Consider the following 18,778-nt stretch of genomic DNA (forward strand, 5'->3'; position numbering starts at 1 on the left):
TTCAGGTATTTTTTCTGGTCTGTTTTTCACTTGCCTTATAGCCGGTCACCTCGGACTCGTTCTCCATTGCTCTTACTTCCTCCCAGCTGAGGATTACTCTGGAGTCGGTGACATTCCACAAAACATTTCCTGGCGGTTGACTGGGCGCTTCAAATACATAATAAAAGCATGACTTTAATTTAATTGGCATTAGTGATTTATTCTACAGTAGGAAATAATAGTTCAGGTAATTGACTGTCATTACATGTCGGATGCAAAAGCAACTCAAATGCAGCCTCATCATTTGTACACTTTATGGTTCAGAGACTAAATTGGAAAAACAGAAGGAAGGAAAAATAGAATGGCACATAAATGTTATTTTGGAAGTTGCATTATCTGTTGATGGTCCTTCATTAAAACAGCCAAAGAAAAGCATATGTCTTAGGACGTGGGTGATCAATTAGAACAAACTCTAATGAAACCTATGATGGTAACAGACAATTTCTAGTTTTAGTATATTGCCAAGAATAAGCTAATACTTCACAATACATTATTTGTTAGACAAATTTAGTCTTAGTGAATATTCAAATCTACACACTATACTGATGTACTTTAACATGTTTGTAATGTAAAAGTATTTGACAATTTTTGGGCTTTTTTTTTTGTTCTTTTAACTCGAGGCATGATTTTGAAATGCAGTCTGTGCCATTTCAGTATCTGCAGTTGGAACAATAGTGGGCTTCGGCCAAGGAAATCTAGTGGGGTTTTATTGTTCATTAACGATCTCGAGACTGTTATTTTCCAAAGGAGCAGTATGCTTTTGGCTGTACACTAATATATCTTGAAACTGCCAAGCTTTCAGGGAAGGTGAAGGTACATACCTCTTCAGATGCCTCAAGTTGGTTTCCCAGAAAATGGGTCATGCAGTGACACAATCAACGATTAAAATCTTTTCTAAATGTGTTAAGGAAAACAATTTACTGTTGCTGTCACCTAGTGGAGGCAACTGCTGCTTAGGTGGACCATACTATGCTTTGATGCTGAAGGTTCCAGTATTAAACACTGGCAGTGGTTTTTAAACACTCCTATCCGTGTGCTTATGCTTGGGGTTTTTTTGTTTGGTTTTTTTTTTCCCCTTCTCTTATTTTTAAACTCCTTCACAGATGTAGCTCCCTACCTTCTTTCCATGAGCAGTCAGATCGAAACCTACCTCATTATATTTCTTAAATGTAAGAGTGAGACCTAAAAGAATTATTCTAAAGTCAAACAAGCACACCACTGGTATTTTTTTTTTCTGTATGTGCCTTGTTCTATACACTGAATAGGATTTAACCTGATGCACTAATAGCCACTTTTTGTGAATGTAAGAAGAGATTGGTTAACTCCTGAAAATTAAGTATTACAGCATATATGAATAGTTTTCATACTGAGATATTAAAGCTGAATTTCAAAAGAAATGAGTCATTCTTTTAAATCCACAACAAAGTATTAATATGACATCTGAAAAAAATGAAAAGTAAGTATATAAAAAAAAAACCCAACCCCATAAGCCTCTATCTATGACTTGACTTATGGAAGTGATTCAGAAAGCTCCAATTCATTTCAGATACCAAAATCTCCAATAATCTTCAGTGTTTAGAACTGCAGAATTTAATTTGTATTAGGTCAGATCCTGAAACACTGTGTCACACAGGTACATCTCCAGTGCTAAATACCTACATGGATTTCTCTGAGATGCCTCAGCTGCTTAAAGCTGGCCATATACACCAGAATTTCTCTGAATTAGAACTGATGGACACAACATTTTGTTGTATTTTAAGACCTTCTAAACATGAAATAATTGTAACATCTTGCCTTATAAACTTAGGCAAGTCTTCCCCAGTTATTTGCCATTTTATAAAACAAAACTACACTTGTTATTTTGGGCTATGAACATGAGTATTTATTTCAACTATAAAAGCAAAGATACTTTAATGGTCAAAGATAAACACTGAATTTTCAGTCTTGAAATATACTGCTAATTGAACGCAAGTCTGTGTTTCTTGATCTGGTTAATAGTTACTAAGAAGTATTTTGTAGGTCATATGGGTGAAGGTAAATGCTACGTGCACAGAAATCCTTCACAGTGAAGAACACATCACAAATATTCAAGTTAAGGTGGAAATTGGGATTGATCAAAAATCACACATTTAAATAAAAATATCAGTTTCTACTGCAGCTGTACAGAGAATTATTTGTCTTAGTTAATGCAACTAGTAGATAGCAAAAGCCTTCAGACTGACAATATACTGCGGTGGTTTTGCTCTATTCACCAGCGAGATACATGGACACAGTGCAACTGATTTTTTTTTTTTTTTCTTTTTAATTAGTCCAAATAGCAGAGATTGTGACTAAGGGCCTGATCCAGATCCTGTTCAAAGCAGTGGGCTCAGGTGCTTGTCCAGTTCTGGGTCACACACCCCAAAGGCAGGTGGTCACCAAAATGGGACTGGGGGAAAAAAAAAAAATCACTGAGCTGACCAGGCTGGCACAACCTCTGGTGAGCACGGAGATGATTAATTAAAGACAACTATTCATCACACGTCAGGCACAGGCTACAGGCACTGACTTTTACTTTAGCTCAGCCAGCTCATGGTAACTATGCATATAATATATTTAAACTGTAGCAAATCTGTTAATCTGAGTTGGTTTAGTCCTCAGTGACAGAGTGTGACACTCGTTTCGGCATATAATAATTCCTGATAAACTAGCTTATTTCGTAATATTCATGATGCGACCACTTTTGGTAGAAGGATGTTAATGACTATTCCAGGGAATTTGACCTTTCAGACAGATTTAATTGTACATTCTTGTGAGTCTGACAGAAATACTTCAAGATTGATGACCTTGAGTCTGAGTTGTATTACAATGCAAGAGCATACTAAAAAATATTTCCATTGTTAGAAAAATTAGTGCAGCCTTTGACAATCTGTTCTCCAGCTTAATTTCTCCTTTTACTATTAAAGTGGCCTCTTGTGTAATTTGTTCAAGGGGAAACAATGGACATGAAGGATTGTTTTGCATGAAATCTATGTGGATCATTGCTTTTCAAAAGCCATGCCCTAGAGAACTTATAAATATGTTATAAAACCCTGAAAAATTCAACAAGTCTCTGGGTTTTTCCTTCCAAAACCCAGAAAGTGTTCTTTTAAAATTCTTCCACTCACCAGAAGAATAATAAAGGTTCTATGAAGTAATTATATATCTTTCTTCAGCTCCACTGACATAGCTGAGCTTTACCTACTCATCCTGCTAAAGTAGCAGAGGGTAGAAAATGGACAATCTGTGCTCGATGTAATTGTGTAACTCCTCTAGTCTGTATGAAAATTCAAGTCATTTATGTGTGTTGTGATTCCCAGTAATGCACCTATTTTTCATTTGCCTGCAAGTGCTAACACACCATTATGTCTCTCCCCGCTTTAAATTCAAGATACTTACGTGTCTTTTTTGTGGTAGCATTTACTGTGGCACTAAAGGGACCTGCTCCAGCACTGTTATAAGCTCGGACAGCTGTGTAGTATGCTAAGTTGCTCTTCAAACCTGTTATTCTTATTGATGTCTCATTCCCTGCAGCTTTTACGCTGTTTGAAGATTCTTCTTTTCCACCATTATTCCAGTACCTAACCTAGTAGATAGATAGAAAACAAAAAACATTTAAAATGTTGCATGGAACGGACTGTTCACGCACAGCATTGCATTTGACTCCTTGAAGTGCATTTTTTTCCTCAGCTGAAAAAGGTAGAAATACATTAAAGTTTCAAAAATATGTTTCCTAGTTTAAAAAAAAACAAAAACATTTGTATCCATCTGCTTTTCACGCTTGCTGCTCTTTTTAGTGTGATTGTAGGAAAAAGGAAACTGAAATATTAGATCTTGCGTGAATTAAAAAAAAAAAAATGACAAAAGGAAAACCATTACTTCATCTGAAAAGTAAACAAGTTAAACTCAGAAAACTACCTTACAAAATAGTTCCTTTGGAAGGAAATGTAATTCTGAAAAAATATGTCAGTTTGAAAATACTGTTAGACAGACCCATGACTATTGTCAGCACAGGAAGCCAAACATGGTTTCATTCTGTGTTCTTTGTTTTCACACATCCTTCTGGGTGTAGGTGGGGCAGGAAGAAAGCGAGACACGTGGAAATGGGTGCTGCTGTCCTGCCCCCTTCACAAAGGGGAGCGTATTTTAAGTGAGCCTACCTCGTAGCCCAGTAACCGTCCACTGCTCATCTTCCAGGGAATGGCTGTCCAGGAGACCTCGATGACCGAGGACGACAGGCTCGTTGCAGATACACCGGAGGGGGCTATGCTAGGCTCTGTATTCGGAAATCAATAAATGAGAGAGCAGCAGCATTGGTGACTGTGGAAATAAACATGTCCGTATTCAAAGCGATTGCATTCCTATTAACTGTTGCTCCATTTTCTGATGAAACATCTCATGTTAAAGATCCAGAGGTAACTCAATCAATCTGGAGAAAACTCAATCACGTACCTTCTTCAGCTGAAAAAACTGTGGTTATGGAACTAAACGGCCCTTCCCCTTTATTGTTATAGACACCAACTTTGACTTCATATGGCGAAAAAGGCAAGATGCTTTCATTCCTGAAGACATATCTTGGCGTGTCAGGAGAGGTGACCACAGTCTGTATCCATGTTGTGGTGCCAAAGGGGCGGAAAGCAACAACATAGCCAAATCCTTCTCCGTTTTGTAATTCTTCAGGGATGGGCTGTGTGAAAAGCAAGAGAGGACAGCGGGCCGTGATGTCACGTACAACACTGGAGATACTCTGCAGGATGAAAGTACCAGCAGACTAACGCAGAGGATTGTAACCAGGTTCTGGGGCTGCATTTGGGATCATTCCATCAACAAATTAACTCTGGCAGAGCAAAACGTGTTCCTCTGAACCTATTTAAAGCTTGCGTTTTGAGAACAACTTTCAGGTATATTCCTTGTTTCCCAGTAAGTATACTGTTTTAAGATATTCTTCAATAAATAATTATTTTTTTTAATATCCAGTTACATTTTTTAGTTAATGAAAAATTAATAATTGCTTAGCCAATTACTACAGAAGCCACTACTACTTTTGTACAGTGCCTTATACCTTCCTCTGATATGATTATGATTAGGTAACCAGACAAGGTAGTACATGTTACTAACAGTATGTACACATTTTTTTAACTCATTAAAAACAGGCTACGTAATATAAAGTAGTACCTGATGGTTGGTATTGGCTAGCGCATGCGTCCAGAGTTAACGGTAAGAAAGCAAGAACTGCAAAGTTGCACAAGCATAATTCCTTGGCTCACCCTTTCAGCAACACCCCTTCCCCCACCCTCCTGCCCCCTTTTTACCTTAACATTTGTTTGAGAACAGAAGCAATCTCAGACAAATGAACTAAATTTCCTACGGATCGCCATCCAGCACAGTAACATGTGAAAACGAAAGATGGAAAGCAAACGTGCATAGCTCACGTTAACAGAATGTTACCGAGCACATATACATCCTAGATGAGAAGCTGCTGCAGCCAGGGAAATTCATCTTTTTTAAGAAGAGTTTGAATGAAAACAATCATTCTCTGAAGAAAACTGCTCGCCAGAAAACTTACATCCCATGTTATGACCAGTTCAGACCTGCTGCCTCCTCCCCCACTGACTTCAGATGGGGGAATTTCAGGAACTGTGAAAAAGAAACATAGAACCGTCCACACAGTGTAGACACAAGAGATGACGACACATCCCAGTAACATCATGCTCTGAAGCTAACAACCTGGTTGTATTTGTACTGCTTTCCCAGATCAAGGTAAATGCTTTTTGAGGCAGGGTGGGCAGTCCGGGAAAGCCACAGCCCCGTCCTGCACTCACCCTGCTGCCTTCCATTGCTGGGGCAGGCTGATGTTTTTCCAAGCGCTGGAAGAACCTCATTAGCTCGCAGCCTGAACCCTGATTGCTAATCCCGATGAACTTCTAAAAAGTGGGAGGCATGCTTTGCTTTTTTTAATAGGGTTAACTTATGCAGATGTATTGGGCAATGGCCTTATTCCAAGTCAACTCCTGGGGTTTTAATTGATGCGTCCTTCTGAGCCGCATGCTTGTTACATGGAAGGTGTACGCTGATGAAAAAACCCTGTCAAAATTAACCTCTTTCCATCCATTAATACCTTCAGACTCTGCAGCGCTGCCTGAACCGACAGACTTTGGCAGACTAAATACAGTTTAAATGTATTTAGATGTTATGCTTCTGTGATGTTCAGTAATGCCACACAAACTGTCCTACAGCTCAATGGAAAAAATCATGAACAAACTAGTTATAGCCTTTTATCTTCAATGGCAATTCCAAGCTTGTTTGCAAAAAGCCAAGGATATGAATGATCCTTTTTTTTTTTTTAATATTCAGGATTCTTGAATTAAAAACAAATAGAAGAACCCACTAACCTGCCTCTTCAGTTCTTACTTTTTCTGAGGGTAAACTAGGTTCTCCACCTCCTATTTTGTTACTGGCAACTACACGAAATTCATATTCAACCCAGGGATTTAAATCCACTACTGTGGTTGTGAATGTTTTTCCATTGATCACGTCTGGAACTATTAAAAAACAAAAAAGAAGAGAAAAAAGGAAACTAAGAACATGGTGTCCCTGGTCAAAAACATTTCAACCGAGCCTGTAGAAGAATTGTGTTTTACCTGTTGTAACGCGCTGCCAGCCAACCGAAAAAGGTGTCCTCGCCTGTACGGTATACGTGGTTACTGGGCTGTGATTATCTGTGCCTTCTTGCCAGGAGATCTGAGCTGTGGTATCGGTTATTTCATCCACTTTCACATGTTCGGGGGGCCCAGGTGAGCCTAGAATCAGATTGAAAAATAGAGTTTTGCAAAGGCAGTACGCTGGAAATCACTGACATAGCAGCATGGATTCCCATTTTATCAGCACTGTGGGAGGAAGAAAACAATTCAGTTTGGAATAAGAACACACATAATTATTGTTTTACATTCATTAAACTTAAGTCTGATGATAATCTATTTCTGAACTACTCTGAACCGCAGCACAGATCACAGGTTTGGTTTTGTTGTTTGTTTCTTTTCGAGATCCTTTGTTCAGCGTGATCCCTCTATCTTTCCAATGCCTTTCGCTTTAGTCTTCGATGTCGTCTTTTAATCTACTAATACATCTCTGTAGTCTGCCAATTTGTTATCTACGGCTGTTTTACTGTACGATGCACTGTAGCAATTTTTCAGCACAACATCTGATCAGCACCCCGAGCAGCAATTTAGTCAGGCAAGCTTTCTGCTGCCTTCGGGAAAATCCTGATTCTGGGCATCCTGGCAAAAAATGCTGGGTTTTGTCTCATCTGCACCAAAAAAAAAAAAAAAAAAAAAAAAAAAGGGTTAAAATAACTCTCATTCCCTCTCATCAGTGACTTGAAGGACTGTCAGTGAGAAAAGATATGAAGTCAAAATTTATTATATCCTTCAGCTCTTAATTTCTCTGGGAAAAATTAGGCTTCATCCAGAAATTGAGCTAAAATTCCCCCTAACTGGAAGGCAGAATCACATAATTCCAGTCATAAATGAATTGGGGTTTGCAATCTACATCATCAGTTGTTTCTGTAATGTACAATACACAAACGTTAGAAAATACAATCCACGGTAACTGAAGCTGAAATTTACCTCGTACGATAAGGTCCGCTGCAGATGCTACGCTATCCACTTCTGTCTTCACCATACAAACATACTTTCCACTGTGTTTCAGCTGGATGTTTCTAATCATTAAATCTCCTGATGCACTCTGTTGAAATACAAAGTTCTTAGACATGTAAACGTACTACCTTGGAATTTAATATTAAGATTGTATTTGTAAATGCGGTGGGGGGGGGAATCAACCAAAAATGTTGAAGATGATAATGTTGCTCCAAAACTGCCCTGGCAAACAGCCTGCAGGATAGAAAGTTATAGATAGAAAGTGAAGATAGAAATCTATCTAAAGATAGAAAGTGTCCCTCTTTTACGGGAGAAGCAAGCTACAACACAGTTAGCTCGTACTGGGAACGTAGGAAGCGTGAAGAAAGTCAGTGCCCTGTGACCCACCATTTGTCTCAAAGCCCTAAGAAAGATGAAAACGTGGTTTCTATGGCCAATTTGACGACTTCTAGACAAAATTTCTAAGTTTAGTTAGCACACCTTTTTAAGAAGTTCAAATGTGTAAATGACAAAGCTGAATTCGCTCCATTCTACAGGTTACTGCGAGCACACTTTTGTTTAAAGGTTGTACCTTTTGGGCTAAAAGGTATTTTACACGTCTAAGCTCTATTCTTTGGGCTTCATTGAATATTTATTTCATCTTTGGTAATTTTTTTTTCCCATTGGTGTCTCTCATGTCAAAGCATGTGGTTGATCTCCTGAATCAAGGGAACCATACATAAAACTTGAGTGATAACTATAACTTCATATCACTTTAGGGCTCCTTATGCGCTATTTTGTGTTCTACATCACTTAGAGCACTTGATACTAAACCTCTGGTAGCCAGCATCACTTCAAAAAAATCCCTGCTTTGTCAGCTGCATTTCTGCTTTATCCCAGTTCACATCGTATTTTCCAGGTGAAAAAAAAAAAAAAAAAATCTCAGTCGGATTTCAATTTTTAAAAGTTTTTGGGTTGTTTTCTTTGGTTTGGTTTTTTTTTTTTTAAATTTTCTGGAGAAGCAGCATTTCATTTGAGACAGAACCCTATTTTGTGGGTATTTTCAGCTCCTCTGGCCACATGACTGATTCTTGGGCACACAGCAGTTTGGGAGAAAGGGGAACACATGATTCTGGAGTTTATTTTAGTCTTAGGGAAAAAAAATATTAACAAACTTCCCAACCATTTGTTTATTTTCCTTTGTTTCAGGCTCATGCCCATTATTTCAGCATTACGATGTCTCACTTCTCTATTCAACACAAGCTGAAACCAATTCCGCCTGATTCCCTTCCACGTGTGACAATATAACCACAATGCCTGGTCATCTTTGCAAACAAAGATGTAAGCATTTGCAGGACAATTCAGTGCTGATTGCCTAAAATACATTAGAAGTTGAGTCAAAGGCAATCTAAAATCCACCTACTTGATTAGAAGTGGATATTTCGGGAATGACCAACAGCAGCACTGCCTACTCGCAAGCAAATCATGTTCTATATGAATTTATTTTAGCAAACTAAATCATCTCAACAAAGGGGACTGTAAAATAGAGTAATTTTACTTGAAATAAAAACCACCAAAAAATTAATACTGCATTTAAATTATTTATGGATATTTTGGGGAAGAATCTCAAAGTACTGGGGAAAAAACAGAAGCCTGCAGCAGCAAAAAGCTACAACGTAGAAGGCACCCTCACCTCCCGTGGCTCTGCAGACCATCAGCAGTATCCACATTCTTTGCCTACCCAGATTAAATCTTTGCCAGCGTGGACAAGTCCAGGTGACGGTAAGGTCACCTTCCTTTCTCCATGCTACACAGAATACAAATAAAGAGGAGTCCGTGCAGTATGAACAGCTGCTGAAATTGCTTTGGCTTCTCCTGACTGCGTAACAATCTCGGCCATCGCTGGGCTCTATAAGCAGGTGATACCCCAAACAGTTTAGAGGCAAGCTGTTCAAAATTTTGGAATCTGCTTGGTTTGCCATACTCTTTGTATAAATCATCTGTCTAACAAACAAAACACAACAAAACAAAAAAAAAAAAGAGCAGTAAGACAGTGTTACATGCTATATTTTTCTAACCATCTGGAAGACCAGGTGGTGGTCCCATAACGTTCCCCCTAACTACTACATGTCGGAGACCTCAGGCATGCGTGACAGGGACTTCCAAGGCATCATGGCACAGAAATCTATCCATTCAGAAATTATTTTCCTTTTGCCATGTTTACGTCCAAGAAAGCTGAAGTTATTTTTGCACAGATATTTTCATTTAATCAATATACATGGCAACTACTGGAAGGCTTAGAATGTATTTATGCTGTCTTTCTTACCCTGACCCGCATGTAACTCCAGATGAAATTATTCCACTGACCTTAATGTGATACAAAGCCCATAAAACATTTTCATGGATCTCTTGGTAACCTATGAAGTTTTCTACTAATGAGTTTCAATCCCTCTTGCCACAAATAACAGTTTAAAAAAACCAAACCCTAAATCTCCATATCCCATAAATCTCCCCTAATTCTGTCCCTTATGACAAATTTCCAAGTAAATTGTTCTAGATTTGGAGTTCTGAGTTAGCCAATACTCACCCTGGATTTTTCTTCAGCACTGACTGAGAATTTTTTGTGAAAAGCTACTTTTTGATGCTTCTTCCCTCAGAAGAAAAAAAAAAGACACCTAAACAAGGCTTTGATTTGGAATTTTGCCAGTGTTTGTTTTAGGAAAAAGCTGGAATGTTTTATGAGAAAAAATACTGCCTTTTGTAATCAGCTTATAAAGCCTTAATTGAGTCAGTAAAACCATCAGATTCAGGTTTTGGTATGTTTTTAACCTTTCCTTTCTAATATTGCTATTTGTACATACAACCAGAGTACAGCTGGGGGGGAATATTACTAAATAAATAAAATCCATGTAGCAATACTGGAAAGTAACGGGCTATGAAATCGGCGCATTCCCATTACAGCGTGACAGATGGTCAGTTTGTAATTCTCAAAACATTTCTGTGAAAATGTACATGATCTATGAATATCTCATGGCTCCTACAAGGAAATCTCATCATCTCCGCATGCACTTCTATTTAATCAATTGCAAACTGCAGAACAATCTGTGTGTTTGGTGCCTACTGATTAAATGCTAAATCTTTCGAGGTTTTTTTACTTTTAACAAAAATGTTAGGTGCTGAAATTTCACAGGCAGAAGTGTCTAACCCACAACTTTTCCTCTAGAGCAGGAGATCCGGCAAGAATATGTGAAAGGAAACTTTATGAAGGCTTATAACGGCCAGTTTCATGCTGATGCTCAGCTGTTTGCTTTGTTATCACTTGGCCTTGCCTTGCACTGTAATAAGGGCTTTTGCTGTAATTGAGTTCCTTCTCTTGATACATCCTTAATCTGTCTTAATGCTTTACTTTTCATGTTTTGATTAGAAGGCTAAATTCTAAAAAAGCACTAATGTCACCACCCCCCGCCCCCAGCAGCATCTCTGTATCCTGCATAGGAAATATTTAATGAGATATACGGCTGCTCACGTCAGAACGTTGAGGGGTACACTAGGGATACAAGGGCAGGATAAATAAGGAAAGATGGGATGTTTTTATTCAGATTTAGGCTGAAGTTCACAAAATACGCATCAAGTGCCTTAATCTGTCATTGTTGTGTTTCATGTGATCTCGGGGAAAATCATGTAGGGCCAGATGCAGAAACAGAGGTAGGAACTTGCAGTACTTCAGATCTAAAATACAAGGCGTTTGTACAAGCTAGCTCAACGAATGATTTCCCTCCAACATAGAAGAAAATTCTACACGCTCAGAAGAGAAGAAACATCCTAATTTTACCATGTTGAAAAAAGAAAAAAAATAAGCCTGTCTGTGCTGCGTTAAGGCAAGCGAGGAGATGTTTGCAACTCACCCCTCCAACCTTCTCAAAATGAGAAGCGTCTTTCTTGAAATCGGTGAGCGTTCCATTGAAATACCAGGTGAAGCTGATGTCCAGTACAGGATCGTGCTGAACCTGGCAAGGCAAGACGACACTTTCTCCAACAGCGACATCCATGTTGGAAGGTGCCAACGTAATCCTGGTTGGTTCTGTTGGGAGCAGAAATACCAGTTACTGGATTCCTGTATTGCTGAGCTTTGCTTGCCAGTAATATTCTGCCACGTTCTTCAAATCTAATTAATGACAGTCACTTCCAATTATGCAGTTGGACTATAAATGCTGCTGCTTGACCCCTCTTGTCAGAGCATTGTGTCCTTGAACATTATTCCAGTGGGAGGTATTCAACACTGAAAAGGTGAATTTTAACCTGCTGCGGACAGGCCAATGTACCTTACAAAGCTAAATGCACTGCAACCCACAGCAACGAAATTACCGGTCAAGAGCGTGTGTAGTTCTCAGCAATAACACTCATGTTTTGGAGCATGAAGCCGTAGTAGCAGCCACTGGGAAGATTAAGAGGTGGGAGTGAGAGAAGGAGCTAATACAATCTGGAAACTAGAGGAAATCCATATATGGCAGAACGTATTGGATATTTGGGTCCATATATCATATAGAACATAAATAGCATCATTAAGAATAGCTGCTTGTTATCCAGAATCACACTAATGGAGAAAAATTTCAAGTACTGTAAATACTGTAAAAATAAAATTAAATTCTAAAAATCCTTTGTATATAATTCTATTATTTGTACATAAGAGGGCATGAATCATTTAGGAGCACAGACTGAAAATGTGAAGCTGTTAATTCACTGAACAAAATAATTCTGTTTGGATCTATGAGATATATAGGGTATGTAAAGCAGTAGGATATTAGATAATTCTGAGTTTGGAAAATCTTTCAGATACTCCAACCTTTAAAAAAGAACATCATCAGAAAAGAGAGTCTTCAGCTAAACTTCACAGACCACTTGTGCTTTTAATCCAGTATCTCAGACAGCAGCTAGTAACGGATGACTTAGAGGAATGGGCAAGAACCCTCTTTTAACAACAATTACATAAACAATTTGCTTTTGAAAGACTTTGTATTTTACTGTCCATGGAGTTCCTGAATGCTCCTGCAGCTGGAGTGTCTACATCTTTTTCCATAAGCAAACAGCATATACTTCCTTAGGGCTAAACAGATTTTGGACTGGAATATAAAATTACCTCAAATATTTTTTTGATTGTGGTTTTTATTTCCTCAACAAATTAAAAAAAACAACCCTGAACTTAAAAAACATAATTGCACTATTGAGTATTTAGATAAGCGAGCGAAGGGAGGAAAGTGTTCAGGACTCCCTCACTTCTGAGAAGTATCTTTGTCAAAGACAGAAAATCCCTCAAGTCTCTTTCCTTTCAACTAAAAAAAATATGTAGCAAATATCCTTTTATCTTTATATATTGTTAAATATATAACTTCTCACACTTTATTTTCCACCACATTTAGTATTTTTTCCATAAGCAAACTCAGACTCCACATCGTTGCAGACTTGCGTTCCAGAGTTTGCAATTCCATTCACATCACCTCCCAGATAACCCCGTTCCAGCTCACCCACCTGTAACTATTAAGGTTGTTGAGCCACTGGCTGTTCCAAACTGGTTTGTTGCCAGGCATGTGTAGCTTCCAGCATCAACTTTGGTCACATTGGCTATTCTTAGTCCTCCATCCTTTAATAACATGATTCTAAAAAAGTATGAAGAGATTTTAAAAGTTGCAGCATTGGTTTGAGGACAAAATGCTTTAATACTCGCACTGTTATCTTAGATATATCAAACTGCATCCATTACCAACCTGATCTTTGCAAATTTTGCGGCCACACACAATATACAACAAATTTGACCCCATCCGTATATTACTCACTGTTTTGGACAGCAGTAGAACCAATGTGTAAGGTATGTACGCGTGCGTATGTATGTTTGTGTGCGTGAGAGAAGAATCCCACATTAACTCCGTCTTTTTCAGCTGCACCACCTGAAACTAGAATAATTTTCAACTGTATTATGTTGTTTACCTCATGCAATTTTGCATGGTAGCTTTGAAATAATTGTATGTCATTATTATAATGATGCAATAGGATTTTTCATCAACAATCCACATTTTGCACTTTCCAGCATTCACAGATACAAGCCTAACACGGACTGCGTTGAAGTCAATAGTTTATTTGCACAACTGACTCTAGAGTAGGATTCAGCCCATGCAAGTATAAACTCAGACTTGGTTAGGAAGCAAACCGAGCCTTCGCACTATTGCAGACTTGTGTCTCGGTTTATCACCTACGCTGAGCAGGAGTGACCTGCAGACATGGTAGAGGTATGTTTTGTGGAAGGGCTAGAAGGAAAGAAAATTCCCTCCACGCCACACAAACTGACCACGGAGGACAGATAGCATGGAGCAAACCAGAAAGATGCTTATAGAAGGTGCAGACAAAAGGAGACCCACGGTACTGCTACAGACAGCAGAGCACCAGCATCCCAGCAGTAGAGATGACATCCTAGGCAAGAGCACCGGAGGGATGTAAAGGTAAGGCTAATCTGACTCCCTCTTTCCCTATTTCTAGTCTTCCCATCTGTCATATCCTTAGACTACCAAGTCTTCCCTAAGATAACCCGGAGCAGCCATGTAACTAACTGTATACAAAGATGTCCACAATAATTAACAAAAAAGCAAACATTTCCCTGCTACGCCTAAGTCAGAAGAGCTTCAGAGCTGCTCTCTCAGATCCACAAGTCCATTTCAAAGGCACCGAAGGAATCACGGCGAGGCTATTCTGTCCGTTCCCCTATGCACCTTAGCTGGAAGGCATTTTGGAAATGAACCCACAGACTCAGCAGAACAGCAAACAACATTAACACTCCAGGTGAATCTCTAACCGCATTAGTTGGAGTCTTACGCAGTTGTCAGAGTCAGTAGCAGCTGAGAAGGCAGCAAATGTCATGAAACTCAACATTGCCATCTTCCCCTTCTCGGACGAGTCATGAGGATTTTGCCTTCTCACTTGCATGTACTTCATTATTAACCTGCTTCTTTGCTCAGCACAAAATTAATTAAATACACACCTCTGCCGCTCTTTTTATTTTCAACATCCTCAAGGCAAATTAGTATCAATGGATCTTCATTTGTCCCAACTTACAGTCAGTTCTCTAAAGCTAAATACGTATTACAAAAGGTAGGTGGAGAAGTCCGCTGTGTTAGGTGGGAATTGAGATCACTGCTTTTCATCTCAAAACTTGTCCTAAGCATGGGATAAGCAGGATGCTCACTTGAAAAAACAGGTTCCTTGCTCTTCTGGCATTCACGCACGGTATCCAAGAGCTCACTGTGAGCGATTCTCCGTGAGAAACCCCGCATGTGCTGCGGAGGTGGATGAAGGATAACGCAAGCTTGAAACGGCTGCGCCGGCTGCAGGGCAAGTCCGTAAAGACCTTTAGGACTGAAGGCGGCACGGCTCAGAGACACCTGGTGAACGCACCACTTTTAGATTTAATTGCATCGCCGAAATAAAAGTTGGCCCATAAAAAGTATATGCTTCAGTAAGCTGCACTGTCATTATTTATTTATATTGATTTATATTATAAATAATACAGTGTTACAATGTTCTGTTGTTTGTGGGTTTTGGTTTTTTTAAGCAAAGCGTCCAAATCCATTATTTCAGAGAACAAATCAGTTGGTAAATGAGGGCAGCAGAACGCAACTCTGGAGTCTGATAGGTTCAGCGATCTTATCCTTCACCCTTAACTTCTCCGATCCTCCAAAACCGCGTGCCCTAACCGCAGCCCACAGCGGCGGGAGCCTGCCATGGCTCTGTAGTTTGGCTGCTCCTTTCGCTTAACAGCAAGTTCACTGAAGCCCCGTTGCATCCGCGTGTCGGACAGCAGGAGTCTGGATTCCTTGCACAGCTCCGCTGAGATGACACAGCGCTTTGCAATGAAACGTACGCCAGAAATAAGCACAACTTTTCATTGTTTTTCTTAATTATTCTGAATTGCATTTTATATTTTCTTTTAAAAGGTGTTGTGACACTCGATGCTGCAGCGGAAATACATTTCCTTTGGGCAAAGGTGATACAAAAATGAAATTAATAGATGCAAATTATAAGTGATAACAAGTCACCTTGTTAGAATGACAGACAAAAGCATCTGATGTAGGGGAGAAAAGAGTTATAAATAGACAGTTTAATCAGTTTACATCTGGACGTAACCATCTTTCAGTCTTCCAAAGTGTCCTGAGGTACCTAAGCCAACGTGGCGGCGTTGGAGGCATATTTGTGAGGAGGGTGTGCTTCATCAGCGTCAGCACATCCGACCTCCCGGAGGCTTATTAACTTGTTCTGGAAAATTCCTAAGTAATATTTGGCTGCACTTTATATTGGAACATTTATATCTTACCATATGGTTTATAGGTATCTTAAATGCGTTGTAGCCATGATTAATACATTTTATAGGTAATTATAATGACATCAATAAAAGATGTTAAAATATATCAATTATGGTTGCAAGCAAGCTATTGAGTCGTTGGGCTTTCTAGCTATCTATTTTGAAAGGCTTGTATTGAATCATCTACTTTGAAGCAGTTTCCAATAGAAAAAACCGCAAAACCAAGTAAAAACCCAGCAGTGTTGACAAAGCCTGAGATCAAACAAAGGAAAAAAATAGGATTGGGGTATAAACCAGAACTTGTCTATTGTTTAATGACAACAAATCACATTTAGAGTGCTCTGAGCTACCTGCAAGTCTAGCTTGCCTAAAATAATTAAGCAATAGGCTTATTAAAACCAAGATATAATTAAGAATCAAGTTTTTTTTCCAGAATTAAGAAAACAAACCCAAAAAACCAACAAATCAATTCTAGAAAAGTGTCAAAATAAAATCTTTACTGCTGAATTAAAAAGAGAAATGCTTTACTTTTTCAATTACAAAACAGCAAATGCAGCGCAGCCTACAAAACCACTAAACCCAGAAATAGCTCTACCCCTTCCTGCTGAAACATTAGACAAACTGAAGCTTTTAGTATACTTAAAATTATTAGATAGTCACGCACTGTGATAAATGTACTGTGGCTGGCCTGCTGCTAGGAAGCAATCTGGATCTCTAACACAAAAAAAATAACACATCCTTTAGCGTTCTCTGTACGTACAAGAGTTTTTCCAATACATTTTGCTGAAAGCCAACAATTTTCAAAGGGAATTCCATTTTCAACAATCTGCACACTTTTAATGCACTGGCAAATGGCAGAAACTTTTAGCCCTGTAAAACAGGTAATGGGTGGAATAATGCTTTGGCACGTATCCATTTGGACAACTGGAGACTGATTTAGGACCTGTTTGGTCATCAGATCAAAATATCTTTGACAAAATCATCATCTCTCACTAACTCCTGAGTAAAATTTTGGGAAATTAATCTTTGAGAAGATTCTTTTTTTCCAGTAACAAAAGGCACAGCATAAAAACCCTCCAACTAAACAACCTACAACAGCCAAATGTCTGAACTCATGCCCATGCTCTTTGACTGAGGTCAACAGAATGGGGAGAGGGATTAACCAACTTCAGGAGCTGAAGTTCCCTGACTTGAGAGGCCCAGGTTGGTAAAACTATGAGAGTCTTCCTGTCCCACCCAAACTACAAGCGTGTATTTGGCATTACAGATCTTCCAGACAGCTGGGGGACTCCAGTGGGGTTACAGTCTCCGTCAATTCTGCCCAGTCTGTCTGGTTTTATACATGACATTATAATTTGTTATCTTAGTCATAACTGTCCATGGAGAAATCCAACTGTGAAATGAGCACATGTACTTCTCATACTGATAAATTATTTTACTATTGTTACAGACTGCACCAAATTTTCCTATTTGCAGATATTGACACAAATATCATCTGGGAGTAGGGGGCAAGTGGTGGTCACTCCAGGATGCCAATCTGAGATCTGTCAACTTCAGTAGCTGTAGTGTAAGAATATGCAAGCTATTCTGCATTCACTGTCCCCATACCTACTTGCTCAGAGAACTGGGACAGTATTATGTAGAGGTTTGCATAGTTTTACTTACTCTCCAAAATCGTGTGAAATTGAAATTTTGGTGCAGTACAACCATATAAACATGACAAAGGGCCTCAGGATCCAAGACCATAAGGCTTGCCACGTGAAATTTAGTGTCATTAATGAAACTGTTAATGAATGCAAATTTGTTCATCTTTCCTTGACAATGCTCAATTACTAAAATAACAGACATAATCAAACTAAGTAAACACTGCCTTTTTTATTTGACAGATTATTCAGCAGAAAAGCCAACTATTTTAGATCCTTATTGATATGATAATAAACATAAACATATTGCTTTCCAGTTCATAACCCTTCAGCACAAAGGAACAGTGGAAAAGTGGGTCAAACCTGCCTTTTTATATATCAATCAAATTCCAACTAAATTAAACCAGATTAATTAACAAGAAAGTCAGCAAAAAAATAAAAAAAAAGTTCTTATTGAAGTACTGGTAAGTAAATGCATTACTTTCCACATTACAGCATTTCAAACTGTAATGCAAAATGAAATAAAAATACTTAATTCAAACTATAAGGAAGATAAAACCAGTAACTGATACTTCTAAGAATCATACAACATTTTATCAGGAATTATTTCTCCTCTTTTCTTTCCCTCTTAATTTGACATCACTTCACCACTGGTTAAGATGGTAAAACTGGAGGGTTTTTTAAGAGAATTGCACCGGAATGTCTTTTAGTGCAGTTACAAGTTTGCAACATCTTTTCATCTTTTTCTAGTCTTGTTAAATCTAGAAATATCTAGGAATAAAGGTGGATTTGTTTACAGGTGAAACACTGCTCCACACGATCTCAAAATCCCTTGTATTATTCTGTTTCCAGTCAGGTATTTGAGCCAGGAGCACAGGACCCACTGCAGCCAATACGCAGCAACTGTCTAGTACTACATATCAATTGCAAATCATAAACATACATAAAAAGAGTTAAAGAAATCTTTAAAGCAGTTATCTAGGTTGTACCATATATATATCGTATATATATACATCTCATATATATACTGTGTATCTTTTGGTTTTGATGAGTTAAACTAGCATCAAGTGCATTTAACCTTGGTTAAACATCTAATATTC

General features: G+C 38.6%; 1 protein-coding gene across 2 annotated transcripts in view; it reads right to left on the bottom strand.

The window, feature by feature from the left end:
• CNTN3 (contactin 3) overlaps positions 1-18,778 on the bottom strand; it is a 113,399-nt gene that overhangs the window by 4,335 nt on the left and 90,286 nt on the right. For both annotated transcript variants that reach the window (XM_075762461.1, XM_075762462.1), the window contains exons 10-19: positions 13,218-13,345; positions 11,597-11,772; positions 7,683-7,800; positions 6,699-6,857; positions 6,450-6,599; positions 5,624-5,694; positions 4,510-4,744; positions 4,218-4,333; positions 3,457-3,643; positions 35-147 (exon numbers count right to left, since the gene is read on the bottom strand). In XM_075762461.1, the coding sequence (XP_075618576.1) occupies positions 35-147; positions 3,457-3,643; positions 4,218-4,333; positions 4,510-4,744; positions 5,624-5,694; positions 6,450-6,599; positions 6,699-6,857; positions 7,683-7,800; positions 11,597-11,772; positions 13,218-13,345 (1,453 nt within the window). The remainder of the gene's footprint in view (positions 1-34; positions 148-3,456; positions 3,644-4,217; positions 4,334-4,509; positions 4,745-5,623; positions 5,695-6,449; positions 6,600-6,698; positions 6,858-7,682; positions 7,801-11,596; positions 11,773-13,217; positions 13,346-18,778) is intronic.

The sequence above is a fragment of the Balearica regulorum genome, chromosome 10 (assembly GCF_011004875.1).
Source record: "Balearica regulorum gibbericeps isolate bBalReg1 chromosome 10, bBalReg1.pri, whole genome shotgun sequence".
Classification (NCBI taxonomy): Eukaryota; Metazoa; Chordata; class Aves; order Gruiformes; family Gruidae; genus Balearica; species Balearica regulorum.